We start from the raw sequence: 21,395 nt of genomic DNA on the forward strand, positions 1-21,395 counted from the left end.
TCCCTTTTTATCCTTCTCCCGCATTGATTAGAAAAAAAAAAAAAAAAAAAAAAACAAGAGATAGGAAGATGGAAATCAGTTTTTAAATTTATTAACAATAAGGTAAGCGATTTGCTATTTGTTCTTTAAGTTATGTTGATTATTTTTAAAAATTTCTAATTAATGCTTAGCTAGAAGTTGCCGCTACATGTGATGTGGATGAGTTGCCTATCGGATTCTAACAATTTTTTTTGTTTTTAATTAATTTTAAACACTTTACATATGCTAATATGAGAGAAGTAGGAAGAAAGTGTTTGGCTTTTTGTGTTTGACAAATTTAGTATCAAAATATATTTGACGTAGGATTTAAACGGAGTAGAGTTGGCATATTTTGGAGATGAAATCAAAAAGTTGGTGATTGGTTCAAATTAAACCAATTTGGCTCGAATAAGAATGGGTGCCAAGTTTCATAATGCTTTGTAGTTTCGATCGTCTTTCCAATCGAATGGAGGACTAAAAGCACTTCCAAAGAACCCCGTTCAAAAGTAGTTTGAATGAGAGAGCCCAAATAAGTCCAATAGAAGCCTATTTGACCGTTGTTCCTTATTGAACCCTAAATGTGGCGGCTGATAATATTTTTTAGCAGTCAACTTAGTTTAAAAACTCCAATTTTCTCCCCATCTATATAAGTCTCCTAAACCATGACTTTCGAAGCTATTTTTTTTTTATTGTTTTGGAGAGGTTGCTAAACACCTTTTGAGTCTAAACAAATTAAAAGCTTATGTTTCTTTCATCATTTCCATTCAAACCTACAACCACAGTGAAGAAGTCTAGCACATTTAAACCACTTTTGGGCCCATGATCTAAGCACACATGCAACCTAATCAAACACCAAAGAAAAAATCAAATTAAGCTGCGCCAGACTTTTAATACCTATTCACAAGTGCACAAGGCTCTTTTAATTACTAATCACCATCAATCAGCAGTGGCAAGTAATGGCAACAACAAAATAAAAGTTTACACCATCACTGAAATTTCATTATCAAAACTTTCAGTAGGAGGAGGAGGCCTAGAGGGGTTTTAATTTTTAAGGCTTTAATTGAAATTTGAATTAATCATAAAAAGATCAATTAGCCTACCAGGCAGCAGACAAAACAAAAACCACCCAGTGGCTGGTGTGACAGTGAATATATCCCACCACAAGTTCATTTGCCACAACACCCTGTTACATACGAAACCATGTCTCATGCCCTTTGACTATAAGAATTTTCAAGGGTTGGGACCCCCGGTCCATATATCAAACTGCACCGCTCGTTAAACGAACCTACAAGTCGAGAAACAACCTCCTTGAAGAACATGGATGCAACCTGACAATCACCAAGTCATTGCCACAGTTAGAATGCTTCTTCCCTCTCTTCATAATCTTCTAGATAGCCAATCAGACAGGTAGGGCCAAGAAAATGGGGAAAATAATAGCAACTATAGAATCATACAATCAAACTAGAATTATAGCAAAGAGGAAAAACATTTCAGCGACTACAAGGCAGACAAGTCAAGAAGATAATAGCAATTATGGAATTCATCCCAGAGTGATCACAAGCCTCAATGTCATTAGCTACGAGTAACATGCAAACCACATAAGCCAATTTCAGGCCCCAAAACCCCCACCCCAAAAAAAAAAAACCTAGAAAGAAAAGAAGGTGGTTATAGCTACAGGTTTCACCTCGATGATATTATATTCCCCGAAGAAGCCAATTTCCAAAGTCCTCAATAAGCATAATATTACTAAGTTAAAGGATGCAATATTAAAGAATGGACTAAAGGAAGATTCACCTGTCGATAAAGTGGTGACTGGAACTTAAAATCCACAAAAAAATAAAGCTCACAACTCCCTGGAACTGGTCCTGGATTGAACTCCCATATGTTTATCAAGTGATCAAACAGGGCACTATCCTTTGCAGTAGTCTGAATACAAAACAGAATAAATAATAAATTCATCAATGGAATCACAAAAGAGCCATATGAAAGTCAAAACCAATTTTCATGACCAAGGATGTAAAGAACCAAATCATGGTAAACACCCACTTAAACAAATGCAAATGTAGAGAACTAACCTATGTATATTAAACACTCCAACACACCACCTCAAGCCTCACAGATGTTCAAGTAGTAAGCAGGTTATAACACCTAAAAATATAAAGACAGGCAATGGATGCACAAGAGGCTCATGATCAAGCACATGAAATTCGCATGCCAAGTTGCTGCTCAACTCGATTTGTGTTGACTTGGAATATTGTGCTTTTTCTTTCAGCTCCACAAAAATCATATGTTTCCGAAAGCCAGCAAGCCATAAGTTAATAAAGTAGTTCTCCTCGCATTTCATTCAAATTTGTAATTGATTCAATGCTCAACACAACACCAAAATCTGATTCAAATCTCCCTCAAGTCAACCTAGGATTAATACTCACACTCATTAAAAATCATTTTGTATATCCCCATATGTTTCCCCCACTCATGCTCATGCACATTATACAATAGAAAACTCTACGGGTCTTATATTCTCTTTTACTAACATTCAGATCATACAAAAGCTATAATAATTAGTATGCCGCAATCAATTTTCCATCAAAAGAGAAGGGCCAAGACTACTAAAATTAAACCACCATCTAAAAACTGAAAGGGAGTTGGTTACCTTTACAGACTTTGGCCTGTTCAATTCTACGTGGGAAGTGTAACTCTCAACAAGAAATTTGAAACCAATCTCCAGCTCAGCGTCAAAAGATCCATCAGGATAATGTTTACGTATCTCAGACCGCTGACACCAGGGGACAAAACCGTGATATAAGTCAACAGCAGCAACAACATTAAACAACTGCTCTGGAGAATACCTAATAAACAATAAATTTGTCAGCCGAAGTTGCTATAATTAGAAATCAAAAGGGTCCAAATGACGATATAATGCAACCACAATACATCATATTAAATAAATAAGTTTGTTAGAAGAAAAATTAGCTCATGAGCCAGCCAATCTCTAATATTCACCCCATGGAACTGTAACTTATAAAGGAAGCTTTAGAAGTAGAAATAAGTATGGTTAATCATATTTTACCCACATCTCAACTTATGGTTTTAAAAGTCGTACTTTACCCACTAAGATCATCCTTTAATATATCTTTTAAGCCCCCCAGTGTCAAAATTTATGTGTCATGTACCTCAAAAAGAAAATCCAAAAAAAAAAGAACCACTACCTCATTGTAATCTGAAAACTTTAAACTCGTGAACTAATAGGAAATACACTTGCACCTTAGATAGCTAAAGTAAAACTTTTTGAATCACAAGTTGGAAACTCGAACTAGACCTAAACACAAGTGAGTAATGTGTAATTTCCCCACGAAATAACTATAGTGAGCTTTGGCTTGAGATCAAGAGTTGATATCATATCAGCGATTATGCATTCCAACAAACAAAAGAATTACTTGATAGGAAAAAAAATACTTGATAGACCATGATTAACCAAGAAACTACATTTTTTACACATCCCAAAGAAAACGAGAAAGCAATAACTAAATATACGCTAATGCATTAAAATGTGATTACCACAGCAAGGCTTTAAAAAATTACCCCAAGACGCGCCTCTCCTTGTAAACTTTCGACAGAACACCGCCCTCTTCACCATCTCCACAACCCAGAAACCGCCTTTTTTGAACAGTGTGACTATCATTAGACAAACTCCGCCACGAAAATTTAAGATCATTAAGGCCATTGGCCGAATTACAGACTGACGGGGTATCGATACCCGTGATGCTACTAATGCATTGAATCTGATCAAATTTCTGCAACCGCCAACTGTTCTTGAGGGACCTAATAGAATGTCTGGAACCATTTTTCCGGAACATAAAGGACCCAAGTGCTTTTGAGGTTGACATGAACGGTGGCATCGTAAATTCTGCCAATTGGGAACCCTATCTTAAAGGTACAAGGTCAGTTTGGGGGAAATCCGACACCCCTGAATTGAATAATCCCAAGATCTTTGGAAGTCCAGGAAGCTGCGAAATTTTGATAAATGAAACAATTTCTTCTTATTGGCATACAATATAAAATGATGTTTAAGAAGATACATACACAACGATTAATCCAGCGGTGTAATAATTGAAAATCAAACTAAAATATACAAAACAAAAACCAATGGTTTCAAATGCTGGCATTTGATTCCGTCTGAGCTCTAAATTAACCTAACTTAACCCAAAAAAGAAAAAAAAAAAACCTGAGCTTCATAACTAAACCAGATGATAATAGCTCAAATAAAACGATTAAACCCTAGAATTGAATGAAAATGAAAGACTTAACAATAATTTTTCCTAATAAGATGTAAATGTGCGTAGAATCACAAAAAATGAACGATTCGAAGTGGAAAGGGATCGTACCTGGATGTCTGAGAACTGTAGAGAGAGAGGGGATGTGATTCTGGGCGGGTTGAGGTGGAGTGGGTTGAAAAAAAAGCTCATATAAAAATTCAAATTGGTTATCCTATTTTAATTTAATTTCAAATATTACCTCAATTTTTAATTTTTATAATTAATTATGTAAAAAAATTTCAAGCTTTTTTTTTTAATTAATTTTATATTTTTTCTCAAAAATTTTCACCATCCAACACTACTCCCTCGTACTTCCAAAATAAATAAATTACTCGGAATAAATAAAATATTAGCTTCATTGCATGCACTCTGTACATATTAAAAACTTTACTTTTCTTAATTTACAAAATCCTTTGAGCCTAGTTTTCCAAATAATATGAATCAACAAAAAATTATTGAATTCAAATTAAAAATTTAAATGGTTTAATTAAATAGATTGGATTAAAAATAGAGTTAACTACTTTAGATTCGTAATTTTTTATTTATTTATTTATTTTTTAAAAGCACATTATGTTATCTATTGATGCAATAGTTAACGAGTAATGTTAGGTACCATCTTTTTATCCTTATAAAATTCTCTTAAAGCTTATGTGGTTTTCAAAATCACCATTGCATCAAAATTCAAATATGATTCATCTAAAATTTAATGGTAATTTTAAAAGACACATCAATTTTAAGAGGATTTTAGAAAAATAAAAAGATAGTACATAACATTACTCTTCTGATTAATGATGTGTCACAAATAGAGAATCAGTTGATATCTAAGTGAGTTCTTTTTTTTTTTTTTTTTGGCTTTAATTTTTCAGACTTCTAAGAACTAATTTACTGACAAAATGATCATCATAATAAAGAAAACAAATTATGTTAACCGGTAACATTCATGCCTGGAATCCTTCCTGAGGTGCAAATTGGTCTTTTTTAGGAACAAGTGCCCTACTCACAGGATAGCATGTCCCATTCATTATTATATTAACCACATCAATGGTGCATCGGTTACAAATCTTGTTCACAAATGATAACATGTTTTTTCCCTTGGATGGAAAAGAAATATATTATATATAAATTGTTCAAGGTAAACATTGCAGTCTAGCAGTTAGCACACAAAAGTCTCACTGCTTGTTTTTACAAAATACAATGAGCACGAGCATGTCAGGCTGCACTCTTTGCCAATCAAATATACACCAATAAACTGGATGGGATCCCTCCCATTGGGCTGGGCTTTGAATCCAAGACGAAAACAGAGAGACATTAGGCATTTGAACAAGCTGTTGCTAGTTAAACCTCCTGACATTACAAATATTTGACCATGCCACGACCCTGCGCACTAAGCTTTGTGGCTTGAAGCTGCTTCTTTTTTGAGGCCTTCAACTGCCGCAACTTCTTATTTATCTGGTACAACATTGATTGGTTGAGCATTGAGATTAATAAATAAATGTGATTTCCCCTAAAGCTTTGAAACACTATTGTTTCTTCCAGATAGGATAAATGAACAAAAGCAACTCAGTATGCATCCAAATTGGAGTGAATCATATTTATAACTATACTCAAACTGACTTAAAAGTAATTGTCTTAGTGTATTTTCACTTATTTTTAATATCTAGCTTTTCACCAAAAGAAAACAAACCTTCAAACGACGCTGATCTTTTACAACTTGTTTTGCGCGGGCTCTTATTTCATCTGGATTAATCTTAGATTGTGGGCGCACCAAGAAATCTAATGCTGTTGCGTCCGGCCTTGTAGCATGCTGCCTGGATGATAATTGGCTAGACTTGCGATCCCTGCATTATAGTAAAAACTTTAACGGAAAAGGTTCACCGAAAATAAACGAGCCCAGGAGTAAGCATGAATCTGTTATCACAACTTACCGTGAAAATTCATCTAAATCAAGGTCATCATCTTTGGATTCCATCCCAGCAGCTTTATTCGCTGGCCTACCAAAAATTGAAAAAAAAAAATCAAATAATACACAGTTTGGAAGCAATGATTTGGACAAATATGCACAACACGTCACAAGCAATACTTTTTAACAGATGGCCTTCGGTAGGGAAGGCTCTCGTCATCAGCGTTTCTCATGTCCTCAAACCTTGTACTTTTGTTAAATATCAGTCGACTCTGCAATCAAAAGTTCACAATGACCAAAAAATATTTCAGTACCACTAAATTTAATAGGAAACCCCACGTACAGATCTTTGAGGATCATTCCAGAAAGAAAAGAAAATGGCTACAAGTAAAAATACTGTGCAAGTCAAACAAAAATGCGGCCACTGACCAAAGACTTAAGAATCAGTATTTTGCAATAGAAACAGGAACACTTGCAAACAACCAATTGTGTAATCATATATACCAGTAGAGCACAGAAAAAATGAAACTGTTTGATCGTTTCAAGTGAAACGTTATCATGATGAAAGGGAAATGTATGACCACGGCATGATTCTTGAACAGAGAAGAAGAAGCATATCCACCATCAATTTCCACCTTTAATACTACCATTTTCAACCAAATGAGTTCCCACCGCTTTCCCATAGATAACAAAAGTACAGGCAGTACAAGAATCTTATATACGTATGAAGAGTCATTACCCATTTATCAAACAAATCCTTTGCAAGTTTTCTGTTGGATGTTGTTTCCTCATCAGATTTTGACAAAAACATAATGACCTGCCCAACAAAATAGCAAATCTGTCAAATTTATTCCTTCTATATCAAAGCTGCAAAAATTATGGATTGATTCTCACAAGGCTATTACTAACCTTTCCAATACCACTCTTCTTGAGTTGGTCTTTTCTGTCATACATCTCTAGATCAATGGGCAACTGCACAATAGAAGCAGAGCATTTCAAGAGCCATATATAGTCCATAAAAAACTACTACTATAGTCCATAAAAACCTACTACTATATATCATAGATTAACATATGCAGGGAACTTTGACTATACATCAGTCAAAATCTTCAATATTTCTGAACGGATATTCTTGTTTGGTAAGCTTCCATCTGGAAGAGGTTCCAACCAATTCTTCAATAAATTTAGAACTCCGTGATCTAGAAACTCTAGTTGGAGCTGCTTCCTGCACCAAGAGGAGTTGACCCAAAGAATATAAGAATTATGAATGCTATGCAAAGACAAGAATGCCCATAAAAACTTATGGCAGACAACTTACTTTGAAAGGACCTCTGTCAGAAGAGGCAGTTTTTTGAGTTTATTAACAGCAGGCTTCCCCTGTCTATTAAGGTCTGCATCCTCTTCTGCTGTGACCTCAAGCTCGGCCATGACATTCTCAATTAGCAATGCTATTTCTGCCGGGTTTCTCTCATTCTTCTTTTTTTTCTTACCCGACTTGAAGAGCTGGTTAATTTCTTCATCTTCGCCACGCTCCTCAGCCTAGAAACATCCAAATGGTAAACCAAAAATGGCATCAAGAACCATCCATACACAAAATCAAGCAATCAATAGAAGACAATAGCATTACATCATCAACACTATAGTGAAAAGATAAAAATATTAACCTGAGGAGCTTCACCAGGAGAATGTGGCTCACCGCCATTTCCATTCCCAACAGTAGGATCCACACCACTGTCATCTATGAAGTTATCATCGTCCATAGTCCTGACACCCTCATGATCATCCTAATCCATTCAAGAGAGGGAACAAATTAGAAAACTTTAACTAGAAAACCAAAAGCATAAATAATAAGTCAGGTAGAATCAATGGTTTCATGGCTATCTATGATGAACCAAGTTTCAAGGCCCCAAGATTCATGAAACTACTAATGTCATAAAGTAAATTCCCTAAAGTACATAAGAAAAGGTTTGGCTTTCTATAATCTATTTATTCTATAGACAACCACGTTCAAATGTTCAGACAGACCACAAAATATATCTGAATGCGTGGAACAGCTTCACAACTAATTAATCAGATATAGCAGATTTAACCCTAAGTTCACAAGTTCACTAAATCAAATGAGTACATAAGATATGTGATAGCTCAAACACAATGAGAACATAAGATATGATACTTTAAACAGGTGTGTTCACCTAAAAACTAGCATCACTGAAAGGGAACAGAGAATGACATAAAACCCTCAAAATTCATCAAAAAGTTATCTAAGCATCAAATAATCAAGTTTTCCTTCCATAACCCATTTGTTCTTGGATAAGCAGCAGCCAGCAATTAAACGTAGCATTTTCTTTTCTAAACACAACCTCAATACCCACGTTGAATTCTTCTTTCAGGAAGATCAAATTTAATTGAAAAAAATGGGAAAAATGCAGTTTACCCTTTTAAAGTAGGTTTAAATTGCCAATTTTTTAAATTTCAGGTGGTAGATTGCCAATTTTTGAACTTTAGGGTTAAAATTGAAAAATCTAAACTGCATTTTTCCTAATAATAGGAAAAAATGCAGTTTACCCGAAATTTTTCAATTTTAAATTCAAAGTTCAAAAATTAGCAATCTATTCCCTGAAGTTTCAAAAATTGGCAATTTAAAGCTTTCGTTTAATTTTTCCGGAATTTTTTTTTTAAAAAAAACCTGTAATTTTATAAATTTCTGTTCATTTTGACGGAAAAATTAAACGGAAGGTTTAAATTGTTAATTTTTAAAACTTCGAGGTAAATTGCTAATTTTTAAACTTTTAAGGTTAAAATTGAAAAATCGTAAACTGCATTTTTTTTTTTTCCCCCAAAGTAATAAAACAAAAAGGGAAAGCCCAACAATTTCGATTATACCTCAGAATCGCCACCGGCAATGGTGCCCCACATCTCCTTGACCTCACTCTCTCGATCCTTACCCGAAGAAAACCCTCCTCTCTTGGAGGACCTACCATCATCGCTCTTCCCCACAGAAGAAAACCCTCTCTTCTCCCCCTTATGCCTCTTCTCCTTCTTCCCACCGCTCTTTCCCTCCTTCAACTTTTTCGAATTTCTCTCAAAATCCTCCTCGTACTCGTCCTCATCCACCAGGCTCGGAGTCACAATCTCCTTCGCCGAGACAGGATCGCCTTTCTTGATCAGCCGCTTCATGGGCTTCGCTTTCATCAACGATGCCTCCGCGTCATAAACAGGCGTCTCCGACCGCTCTCGCTGCCACTCGCCCTCATCCTCGTCGTCCTCTAAAAATCCCTGCCGCGGCTGCGGCGACTGCTCCCTATCGGACTGCACGCCGTCGTAGTCCATCAACGGCTCCCCATCCTCGTCGCGGAACCTGAAAAACGAACCAAACCCTACAAATCAAGAGAAAGGCATGGAGGTAACCAAACCCTAAGTTTCTCACAGAGAAGGAGACGTACGAATCGTTTTCGTAACCCATCGGCGATGATGATCGTGAATTGGAGAACCCTTGCGAGAAACACATTGTTTGTACGTAGAAAAAACAAGAAACACACAGAGAGATTGCTGTGAATAATGTGAAAGGTTGATTTCAATTGACTCGTACGCTGTATGTGTATATTTGAATTCTGTTGTATATTTATAATATAGATGTACAATTGAAGTTTAAAACTAAGAGATTAGATTACAGTTTCAAACTAGTTACATAATTTAAAGTATTGATAAGATGACGACAGTAGCTTGATTATCTTGATTCTTGAACTTCTCTTATCTTCAATATTTTGAATTCCAACAGAATCCGTTGCTGCATTTCTGGCAGATGTGGGGATCTTATCTTTCATAATCCTAACAAATTACAATTCAAACACTATTTCTATCTACTATGATAAAAAGAGAGTTTACGTATAATAAATACAATATGTTTGAATTTAAATATTTGAAAATTTTATTACGGCGGTGGATTATCATTATCCTTTCCGGTAGCAAAAGGAAAACTCAGAGCTGGTCTTTTTTTTTTTTTTTTTTTGAAAAGATATCCATTATCTCATTAAACGAAGACCTCTTGGTCAGAGAATACAAGATTTCGAATGAAATCTGGAAAATTTGAAAACCATATATTTTCCACATCCCTCAACGCTGCTTTTTGGGCAATTTGATGAGCAACAGTATTGGCCTCTCTCCTCACATGTTGAACACTCCAAGACACAGATTGATTGAACAGATGCTTTGCTTCCTCCACGAAATGAGACCATATCTGCCCCTACAGATGTCTCCACATTGAAGAGCTAACACAACTTCCATTGCGTCCCCTTCCACAACAATCTGTGTAAATCCAAACTTGCAGCAGAATTCAGCCAATGTCCATACCGCCAACGCCTCTGCAGTTGCTGGATCAAAAATATGGGGTCTACTTGTACACATTGCTGCAACCTACGCACCACCATGATCCCTTGCGATAATCCCCACCCCCATTCGTTGTGTCCCTTTATTAATGGCCCTATCCCAATTTAGCTTGATAAAACCTTCCTTCAGTTGCTGACATCTCACACATCTGGGCATGGTATCACAAGTATTACTGAATCTTCTACCCTGTTCAGCTTTATGAAAAGCCTCCAGCTGAACTCACAGCTGTTCTTGATTGAGCTCGGAAAACATAAAAAAGAGTATAAAATTACTTATTTAGCCATCTGATGTGTATATGTATCAAATTTGTTAGCGAGAGCCATGTGTACAAGAAAAGATCTAAAGGCTCAAAAGGTGCCACATCATCATCACCAGACATTTTTTGGTTTTTTTAGCGTTAAGGTCAACAACGTTAATTAACAAACTCTCTTCTCGCTCGGTCTGTGTCTTGGACCTAGGTTCAAGAAAATTTAATTATGTTAAAAAAAAAAAAAAAAAAAGAGTGAAAGTCTACATTCCCCCGAAGGGTATTCAGTTAATTGCTATAATTTCTTTTAAAAAAATTCTAGTGCCACATGTTCTCTCAATAAAAGCATAATAAAATAATAATTGATACTTAAAAAATAAATAAAAAGTAAAATAATAAAAACAGATGGGTGGCCAGTCACCACAATGGTAATTAAGTGCATAATATAATAAGCTGTAAGGTACTCCTAAGTATACTGAGAGTATGGCACAAAACAAAAGGAAAAAGAAAAAGAAAACAAAGGAAAACCCAAAGCCCGCAAAGCAGCCCAACAACCCAAAAAGAAACCCACAAACCAAAGGCCCCTCAAACTCGAAACCCACGCGAAGCTTTAGAAAACTGTTAGACGACATCAAGTAATCCTTAAATTAATTTAGAAAACTGCAGAAGCAGTGATTGCTGTCTCCGTTCAAGAACATTTCAAAACCAATATGTGGGTCTGAAATGCTTATCAATAAAAAAAAAAAACCAGAAAGATTGCTCGACTTGCAATCGATCAGTCAGTATATGTAGCTGTGAATAATGTGAAAGGTTGGTTTCAATTGAGTCGTATGCTATATGTATATATTTGAATTCTGTTGTATGATCTAAATTACAATTCAAACACTATCTATCTACAATGATAAAAATAAAATAAAATAAAATAACTTATCTATAATAAATACGTACAATATGTTTGAATTTGAATATTTGAGAATTATATATATTATTCTAAAATATTCAAAGTCAAACTATATATATATACCGTGATAAAATGAGATCTTATCCATAATAAATAGATATGTTTGAATTTTGAATATTTGAGTGGATTATCATCATCATTATCATTATCCTTTCCAGTAGCGCAACGAAAACTCAGAGCTGGTCTTGATCGAGCTCGGAAAACAAAAAATAAAAATAAATAAATAAAATTACTTTTTTAGCCATCTGATATGTACTTGTATCAAATTTGAAATTTGTTAGCCAGAGCCACGTGTACAAGAAAAGATCCAAAGGCTCAAAAGGAACCACATCATCAACACCAGTCTTTTTTTTTTTTTTTTTTTTTTTTTTTAGCGTTAAGGTCAACGACATTAACAAGACCTTGGTTTAAGAAAATTTAATCATGTTAAAATAAAATAACCAAAAAATAAAAGAAAAGTTTACATACCCCTCAAACTACGGATCTAGATCCTCTCTGGTCCATTATGGACTAGAGAGTATTCAGTTCATGGCTAAAATTTCTTTAAAGAAATCCTAACACCACAAATATGTCACAAGTGGAATCAAGCACGTAAATGGGTCCGAACGCACTCATGCTGAAAAGTTCAAAAATAGCCCAAATCCACCCTGGAGAAGGCTTTTAGTCTTGTATTCCAACTGGGAGACTGGCCTACAAATTTTATAGTTTTCCTAGGGCTTTTAGGACTTATTTGCTCCCTATAAATAGGCCTCGAAGCTTCAAGAGAAAGTATGCTTAGTTTTAGACATAAATTATTTCCTTGGAAGCTTGACAAGTTGAAGAGCAGAAGATCATGGCAAGAGACCACCATGAGCGGCTAAACCCCTTTTGTGAGGTGTTGATGTAATTCTATCCAAAAACAATGGTTTGATTGTATTTAATTTCTAGATTTTTAGTTTATGCATGTTGATTGTATAACTATGAGAATTGCTACAGTTTGATTTTATTATTAACGTTTAATACAATTATTCTTAAATTCCAAAATCATTATGAGTGAAACTCTTATCTTGTTTTATAAAATATTTTTACTTTTACTGAACTCAAATAATTCTTATTTTCTGTGATTATGCAACGGTTTTTAATTGACATATGATTAATAGGATTAGATAGGCCATACTTAGGGAAGACGGTTCGTACTGCACCCTAGTTTAGTCTAATAGGTAGACGGTCCGTGCCAACCGAAGATGGGTTATGCTATTCCATTAATTGTATGAAACTTATTTAAGAATTAGATAATTTATAATTAGGGAAGACGAGTCGTACTTCATCTTAGTGGTTAGTTAAACGGTCCGTACCAATCGAAGATAGATTATCCTAATTCTTTAATAAGATATTTTCTTGTTTGTTTATAGCATGTATATAATGAATTTCTTAGATTAAATATGGTTAACCATTGATGTGCGGATAGTGGTGAAGTCAACCCTACTCTATCTCTCTCATAGTTCACATTCTCTTCTGCATTTATTTTTATGCACTTAAATTTACACAAATCAAATCAATCTCCTTTACATTAAGTTAATTTTAATTCTCATAAATTTGATAACAAAACTCCTGTAGTCCTTGAGGTTCGAAACTCTCAATATAGTCCTATTCTACAGAATTCGTCCTATTGCAAGTGATAAATTTTATAATTGATATTTTTGCTTTAAAAATACCGCATCAGATGCAATATTAAAGAATGGACTAGAGAAAGATTCACCTGTCGATAAAAATCCACAAAAAAAAAATAAAGCTCACACCTCCCTAGAACTGGTCCCGGATTGAACTCCCATATGTTGATCAGGTGGTCAAACAGGGCACTATCCTTTGCAGTTGTCTGAATACAAAACAGAATAAATAATAAATTCATCAATGGAACCACAAAAGAACCATATGAAAGTCAAAACCAGTTTTCATGACCAAGGATGTAAAGAACCAAATCATGGTAAACGCCCACTTAAACAAATGCAAATATAGAGAACTAACCTACGTCTATTTAACACTCCAACACACCACCTCAAGCCTCACAGACATTCAAGTAGTAAGCAGGTTATAACAACTAAAAATATAAAGTAGTAAGCAGGTTAGAAGTAGAAATAAGTAAGCTTAATCATATTTTACCCACATCTCAACTTATGGTTTTAAAAGTCGTACTTTACTCACTAAGATCATCCATTAATATATCTTTTAAGGCCCCCGTGTCAAAATATTTATGTGTTACGTACATCAAAAAGAAAATTCAAAAAACACAGAACCGCTACCTCATCGTAATCTGAATACTTTAATTAAACTCGTGAACTAAAAGGACTTACACATCACATAGATGAAGTAAAACTTCTTACAAAATAGAATGTCTGATCAAATTTCTGCAACCGCCAACTGTTCTTGAGGGACCTAATAGAATGTCTGAAACCATTTTTCCGGAACATGAAGGACACAAGTGCCTTCGAGGTTGACATGAACGGTGGCATCGTAAATTCTGCCAATTGGGAACCCTATCTTAAAGGTACAATGTCAGTTTGGGAAAAATCCGACACCCCTGAATTGAATAATCCCAAGATCTTTGGAAGTCCTGGAAGCTGCGAAATTTTGCGAAATTTTGATAAATGAAACAATTTCTTCTTATTGGCATACAATATAAAATGATTTTTAAGAAGATATATACACAACGATTAATCCAGCGGTGTAAGAATTGAAAATCAAACTAAAATATACAAAACAAAAACCAATGGTTTCAAATACTGGCATTTGATTCAGTCTGAGCACTAAATTAACCTAATTTAACCCCCCACCAAAAAAAAAAACCCTGAGCTTCATAACTAAACCAGATGATAATAGCTCAAATTAAACGATTAAACCCTAGAATTGAATGACAATGAAAGACTTAACAATAATTTTTCCCAATAAGACGTAAATGTGCATAGAATCACAAAAAATGGACAACTCGAAGTGGAAAGGGATCGTACGTGAATGTCCCTTTCAAAAATAATAATTAAGATTTTTCATAACATTTTAGGATGTTAGCTAAAATAATACTTCAATGGTGCGTCGGTTACAAATCTTGTTCACAAATGATAACATGTTTTTTTCCTTGATGGGAAAAAAAAATATTATATATAAATTGTTTAAGGTAAACATTGCAGTCTAGCAGTTAGCACACAAAAGTCTCACTGCTCGATTTTACAAAATACACTGAGCACGAGCATGTAAGGCTGCACTCTTTGCCAATCAAATATACACCAATAAACTGGATAGGACTTTAAATTATTCCCGCCCGACCATCCCTCCCATTGGGCTGGGCTTTGAATCCAAGAAGAAAACAGAGAGACCTCAGGCATTTGAAGAAGCTGTTGCTAGTTAAACCTCCTTCCCAAGGTTCTTTGTGGCTTGTCCTACGCCCATGACAACCTTCACTAGCAAATGAAAGTGAATTCTGACATTACAAATATTTGACCATGCCACGACCCTCCACACTAAGCTTTGTGGCTTGAAGCTGCTTCTTTTTTGGGGCCTTCAACTGCTGCAACTTCTTATTCATCTGCCATAAACAAGTCACATTTAGGTTTAGAAGTTACAACATTGATTGGTTGAGCATTGAGATTAATAAATAAATGTGATTTCCCCCAAAGCTTTGAAACACTATTGTTTCTTCCAGATAGGATAAATGAACAAAAGTAACTCAGTATGCATCCAAATTGGAGTGAATCATATGTATCACTATACTCAAACTGACTTAAAAGTTATTGTCTTAGTGTATTTTCACTTATTTTTAATATCTAACTTTTCACCAAAAGAAAACAAACCTTCAAACGACGCTGATCTTGTACAACTTGTTTCGCGCGGGCTCTTATTTCATCTGGATCAATCTTAGATTGTGGGCGCACCAAGAAATCTAATGGCGTTGCTTCCGGCCTTGTAGCATGCTGCCTGGATGATGATTGGCTAGACTTGCGTTCCCTGCATTATAGTAAAAACTTAACGTTTAATATGATATGGTGTTGGGAAAAGGTTCACTGAAAATAAATGAGCCCAGGAACAAGCATATATCTGTTATCACAACTTACCGTGAAAATTCATCTAAATCAAGATCACCATCTCTGGATTCCATCCCAGCAGCTTTATTCGCTGGCCTACAAAAAATTGAAAAAAAAAAAAATAGATCAAATAATACACAAAGTTTGGCAGCAATGATTTGGACAAATATGCATAACACATCACAAGCAGTACTTTTTAACAGATGGCCTTCGGTAGGGAGCCCTCTCGTCATCAGCATTTCTCATTTCCTCAAACCTTGTACTTTTATTAAATATCGGTCGACTCTGCAATCAAAAGTTCACAATGACCAAAAAACATTTCAGTACCACTGAATTTAATAGGAAACCCACGTACGGATCTTTGAGGATCATTCCAAAAAGAAAAGAAAATGGCTACAAGTAAAAATACTGTACAAGTCAAACAAAAATGCGGCCACTGACCAAAGACTTAAGAATCAGTATTTTGCAATAGAAACAGGAAAACTTGCAAACAACCAATTGTGTGATCATATACCAGTAGAGCACAGCAAAAACAAAACTGTTTGATCGTTTCAAGTGGAACGTTATCATGATTAAAGGAAAATGTATGACCACAGCATGATTCTTGAACAGAGAAGAAGCATATCCACCATCAATTTCCACCTTTAATACTACCATTTTCAACCAAATGAATGCCCACCGCTTTCCCATAGATAACAAAAGTACAGGCAGTACAAGAATCTTATATACGTATGAAGACTTATAAGCATGTGTCACATTACCCATTTATCGACCAAATCCTTTGCAAGTTTTCTGTTGGATGTGGTTTCCTCATCAGATTTGGATAAAAACATAATGACCTGCCCAACAAAATAGCAAATCAGTCAAATTTATTCCTTCTATATCGAAGTTGCAAAAATTATGAATTGATTCTCACAACGCAATTACTAACCTTTCCAATACCACTCTTCTTCAGTTGTTCTTTTCTATCATACATCTCTAGATCGATCGGAAACTGCACAATAGAAGCAGAGCATTTTAGGAGCCATATATAGTCCATAAAAAACTACTACTATATATCATAGATTAACATATGCAGGGAACTCTGACTATACATCAGTCAAAATCTTCAAGATGGCCGCACGGATATTGATGTTTGGTAAGCTTCCATCTGGAAGAGGTTCCAGCCAATTCTTCAATAAATTTAAGACTCCATGATCTAGAAATTCTTGCTGGAGCTGCTTCCTGCACCAAGAGCAGTTGACCCAAAGAATATAAGAATTATGAATGCTATGCAAAGACAAGAATGCCCATAAAAACTGATGGCAGACAACTTACTTTGAAAGGACCTCTGTCAGAAGAGGCAGTTTTTTGAGTTTATTAACAGCAGGCTTCCCCTGTCTATTAAGGTCTGCATCCTCTTCTGCTGTGACCTCAAGCTCGGCCATGACGTTCTCAACTAGCAATGCTATTTCTGCTGGGTTTCTCTCATTCTTCTTTTTTTTCTTACCCGACTTGAAGAGCTGGTCAATTTCATCATCTTCGTCACCCTCCTCAGCCTAGAAACATCCAAATGATAAACCAAAAATGGCATCAAGAACCATCCATACACAAAATCAAGCAATCAATAGCAAACAATAGCATTACATTATCAGCACTATAGAGAAAAGATAAAGTATTAACCTGAGGAGCTTCACCAGGAGAATGTGGCTCATCGGCATTTCCATACCCAACAGCAGGATCCACACCAGTGTCATCTATGAAGTTATCATCGTCCATAGTCCTGACACCCTCATGATCATCCTAATTCATTCAAGAGAGGGAACAAATTAGAAAATTTTAACTAGAAAACCAAAAACATAGATAATAAGTGATGTAGAATCAATGGTTTCATGGCTATCTATGATGAACCAAGTTTTAAGGCCCCAAGATTCATGAAACTACTGAAGTCATAAAGTAAATTTCCTAAAGTACATAAGAAAAGGTTTGGCTTTCTATAATCTATCATAAAGTAAATTTCCTAAAGTACATAAGAAAATGTTTGGCTTTCTATAATCTATTTATTCTATGGACAACCACGCTCAAATGTTCAGACAGACCACAAAATATATCTGAATGCGAGGAACACCTTCACAACTAATCAGATATAGCAGATTTAACCCCCAAGTTCACAAGTTCACTAAATCAAATGAGTACATAAGATATGTGATAGCTCAAACACAATGAGAACATAAGATATGATACTTTAAACAGGTGTGTTCACCTAAAAACTAGCATCACTGAAAGGGAACAGAGAATGACATAAAACCCTCACAATTCATCAAAAAGTTATCTAAGCATCAAATAATCATGTTTTCCTTCCGTAACCAGTTGTTCTTGGATAAGCAGCAAGCAATTAAACGTAGCATTTTCTTTTGTAAACACAACCTCAATACCCACGTTGAATTCATCAGAAATCGGAGCTTCTTTGTTCAAGAACAACAAATTTAATTGAAAAAAAGTAATAAAACAAAAAGGAAAGCCCAACAATTTTGATTATACCTCAGAATCGCCACCGGCAATGGTGTCCCACATCTCCTTGACCTCACCATCTCGATCCTTCCCAGAAGAAAACCCTCCTCTCTTGGAGGACCTACCATAATCGCTCTTCCCCACAGAAGAAAACCCTCTCTTCTCCCCCTTATGCCTCTTCTCCTTCTTCCCACCGCTCTTACCCTCCTTCCACTTCTTCGAATTTCTCTCAAAATCCTCCTCGTCCTCGTCCTCGTCCTCATCCACCAGGCTCGGAGTCACAATCTCCTTCGCCGAGACAGGATCGCCCTTCTTGATCAGCCGCTTCCTGGGCTTCGCTTTCATCGACGATGCCTCCGCGTCATAAACAGGCGTCTCCGACCGCTCTCGCTGCCACTCGCCCTCATCCTCGTCGTCCTCCAAAAATCCCTGCCGCGGCTCTGGCGACTGCTCCCTATCGGACTGTACGCCGTCGTAGTCCATCAACGGCTCCCCATCCTCGTCGCGGAACCTGAAAAACAAATCAAACCCTGCAAATCAAGAGCGTGAAAAGAGAAATGCATGGAGGTAACCAAACCCTAATTTTCCGAAACCCGGAGACGTACGGATCGTTTTCGAAACCCATCGGCGATTGTTTGAACGTTGAAGAAAAAAAATATGAAACACAGATCGAGAGATTTGCTCGACTTGCAAGTTGCAATCGATATATCGGTGTATATGTAGCTGGTCTTGAGTTCGGAAGGGTAAAAAGAAAGTAAAAAATTACTTATTTAGCCCTCTCATCTAAAGATATATCGAATTTGTTAGTGAGAGCCATGTGTACAAGAAAAAGATCTAAAGGCTCAAAAGATGCCACATCATCATCACCAGACATCTTTTTTTTTTTTTTTTTTGTTCCTTTTTTTCCTCCGTGTCTTGGACCATGTTTCATCCAATGAACGTATAAAATTGAAAAAAAACTTATTGCAATATGTGTCCTTTGTAATTTTTTTAATATATAAAATAAAACAAATTGAAGGGCATGGTTCATATATAAAATAAAATAAAAATCCCATCTGGTAAAACCCTAAGCCCTAAAACTAGGGCTAGCAACAGGTACCTGCTATGACCTGTTTACGACCCATTTATCATTTGCATGTTTTTTTATAATAAGGTTCATCTAAACATCATAAAGAATAGTTATATGCATAGAATAAACAGATATCTGTTTATTTGCCAGGTATCTGTTTTGCCAACCCAACCATGAGTATTCAATCCTCAAGCTTATTAGTTCTAGGCAGGTTTCCAAATATATCCTCCACCAGCTTCCTATGGCTATGTCTATCACATATCACAATCCAGAGGTTTATAATGAGTTCTCAGTCAATAATTACTTAAATTCAAGAAATCTAATATAAGCTTCCAAGTTTTTCAAACAGAATGTATAAAAATTTCTTATTCAAACTTCTATTTGCAGAATTTAGATATTTAATGGAACTCCTAAAATGAAAATTCCTCTCAAACTTTACAAGAGGAGAGCATTTTATGTGAAAAGAGAACTGATGAAAATTCCTCTCAATCTCAAGTATTCAGCCTCCAAGAAATTTAACTATGTTAAACAAAACCAAAAAACACAAAAAACAAATAACTGTTCTTATCACTTCCTAGACATAAAAAAACCAATTGAAATTCCAATCTCATAGTTTATCATAAACTCTGCACCCTTCAGCAAAACATGTTGCAAACATATTCTCACCTTAAACACAACGAGTTTCATTAAGAAACAGAGGATATAAATGAACTGAACCTCTATCTGCTCTGCCACCAACTGCACCAAGGAGATTGCTGTCTCATTGGTTATCTTATCAATATGGCCAAGAAGAAGCTCTAAATCATAAAACCACTTTAAACTTATTGTGTCAGACAAGACTTTAACAGTTAAGATCTTGGATTATCAAACAACACATTCCAGTCAGATTTATAACCTTTCAAAAATTAATCTAGATCCACCTGATTTAGGGACTGGATCAAAGAGTGTGTAGGACTGATCCATTAATATACAATTCAAATATATAATGCAAGTATTGTGGAACAAAAGTATAAAGAAGACCTCTTCCCTGTTTTCTTCTTCTTCAAAGAAAACTGAGCGTTCAACTTGTCCTCACACCACAGATCATGTCAAAATCTAACCATGCCACCATTTCCCACCTCGAACCTAGTATGGCTTGAAAACTTTGTCCAACCTTTCCTAATATTCTTTCATAACCCCACCCCATACGACCCAAAAGGCTCATTAGAACACTACCCCCACCCCCACCCCCACGAATTACCAAATTTAGAGTCTACCACAACTCTCCATCAAGACTCTCTCATGCACATAATGCCATAGCCATTTTCCCAAAAGAGTATGATTGAACTACAAGTTCTGAACCCCTAGCCCCTCCCTTAAAGATTGGAGAACAACCCTTGAACCAACTTACCAAGTAAAATTTGAATTCTTTCCCTAAACCACCGCCCCATAAGAAATCTTGATGAAGCTTCTCTACGAGGTTTGCAACACTCACACGAAGTGGGAAGAGCGACATGAAATACGTAGGCAAGTTGGATAGCATGCTATTTATAAGGGTAACCCTACCACCCTTAAACAAGTACATTATTTTCCAACTAGCCAATTGACGTTCTATCTTTTCAATAACACTGTACCAAATAGACTTGGCCTTATTGGAAGCCCCCAACACAAGACCAAAATACTTCAAAGGCAAAGAAGAAATCCCCCAACCTAGAATGCCAACCAGCCCATCCACGTACCAACATTACCCATAAAAACCATTTCCGACGTGACCAAGTTAATCTTCAAGTAGGAGACAGCTTCAAAGCTTAAAAATAAAGCACGCAGGTAGCGAAGGTGGTCAAGCTTAGCCCACCAAAATAAAAAAAATAAATAAAAAACAAAGTATCATCAGCAAGCAACAGATGTGAAATGTTAACCACAATCGAATACCTAGACCCCACAAAAAGGCATGAGAGAAAACCCCATTAACAGTTG

The 21,395-nt window shown here is 35.8% G+C and overlaps 3 protein-coding genes across 3 annotated transcripts; all 3 read right to left on the bottom strand.

Annotated features, from left to right (window-relative positions):
• Nucleotides 1–989: 989 nt before the first annotated feature.
• On the bottom strand, nt 990–4,494 carry LOC132175594 (uncharacterized). The gene is made up of 5 exons (XM_059587575.1): nt 4,404–4,494; nt 3,601–4,025; nt 2,672–2,867; nt 1,813–1,944; nt 990–1,346 (listed from the first exon to the last, which is right to left on the bottom strand). The coding sequence occupies exons 2-5, from the start codon at nt 3,915–3,917 to the stop codon at nt 1,224–1,226; spliced, it is 768 nt and encodes a 255-aa protein (XP_059443558.1). The 5' UTR covers nt 3,918–4,025; nt 4,404–4,494; the 3' UTR covers nt 990–1,223.
• Nucleotides 4,495–5,684: 1,190 nt separating this feature from the next.
• LOC132175838 (protein IWS1 homolog 1-like) lies at nt 5,685–9,943 on the bottom strand. Its single transcript, XM_059587904.1, has 11 exons — nt 9,678–9,943; nt 9,118–9,592; nt 7,899–8,018; nt 7,553–7,773; nt 7,330–7,459; nt 7,144–7,206; nt 6,974–7,051; nt 6,415–6,506; nt 6,260–6,325; nt 6,019–6,172; nt 5,685–5,783 (listed from the first exon to the last, which is right to left on the bottom strand). Exons 1-11 carry the CDS (start codon nt 9,740–9,742, stop codon nt 5,685–5,687), a joined length of 1,563 nt encoding a protein of 520 aa, XP_059443887.1. The 5' UTR covers nt 9,743–9,943.
• Nucleotides 9,944–14,916: 4,973 nt separating this feature from the next.
• LOC132174751 (protein IWS1 homolog 1-like) lies at nt 14,917–19,078 on the bottom strand. The gene is made up of 11 exons (XM_059586412.1): nt 18,976–19,078; nt 18,401–18,881; nt 17,543–17,662; nt 17,198–17,418; nt 16,975–17,104; nt 16,812–16,874; nt 16,642–16,719; nt 16,074–16,165; nt 15,911–15,976; nt 15,650–15,803; nt 14,917–15,384 (listed from the first exon to the last, which is right to left on the bottom strand). The coding sequence occupies exons 1-11, from the start codon at nt 18,993–18,995 to the stop codon at nt 15,286–15,288; spliced, it is 1,524 nt and encodes a 507-aa protein (XP_059442395.1). The 5' UTR covers nt 18,996–19,078; the 3' UTR covers nt 14,917–15,285.
• Between the last annotated feature and the right edge of the window lie 2,317 nt (nt 19,079–21,395).

The sequence above is a fragment of the Corylus avellana genome, chromosome ca3, assembly GCF_901000735.1.
Source record: "Corylus avellana chromosome ca3, CavTom2PMs-1.0".
NCBI classification, from domain to species: Eukaryota; Viridiplantae; Streptophyta; class Magnoliopsida; order Fagales; family Betulaceae; genus Corylus; species Corylus avellana.

Coding starts and splice junctions, on each gene's coding strand:
- LOC132175594 (XM_059587575.1), bottom strand. CDS start 3,917: ATGCCACCGTTCATGTCAACCTCAAAAGCACTTGGGTCCTTTATGTTC. Junction 1,945..2,671: donor ACAGGCCAAAGTCTGTAAAG/GTAACCAACTCC, acceptor TTTTGTATTCAG/ACTACTGCAAAGGATAGTGC. Junction 1,347..1,812: donor AGTCACCACTTTATCGACAG/GTGAATCTTCCT, acceptor GGTGATTGTCAG/GTTGCATCCATGTTCTTCAA.
- LOC132174751 (XM_059586412.1), bottom strand. CDS start 18,995: ATGGGTTTCGAAAACGATCC. Junction 16,875..16,974: donor TCTTGAAGATTTTGACTGAT/GTATAGTCAGAG, acceptor TCTATTGTGCAG/TTTCCGATCGATCTAGAGAT. Junction 16,720..16,811: donor AGAAGAGTGGTATTGGAAAG/GTTAGTAATTGC, acceptor TTTGTTGGGCAG/GTCATTATGTTTTTATCCAA.
- LOC132175838 (XM_059587904.1), bottom strand. CDS start 9,742: ATGTGTTTCTCGCAAGGGTTCTCCAATTCACGATCATCATCGCCGATG. Junction 7,460..7,552: donor CTGACAGAGGTCCTTTCAAA/GTAAGTTGTCTG, acceptor CTCTTGGTGCAG/GAAGCAGCTCCAACTAGAGT. Junction 6,507..6,973: donor AGGATTTGTTTGATAAATGG/GTAATGACTCTT, acceptor TTTTGATTGCAG/AGTCGACTGATATTTAACAA.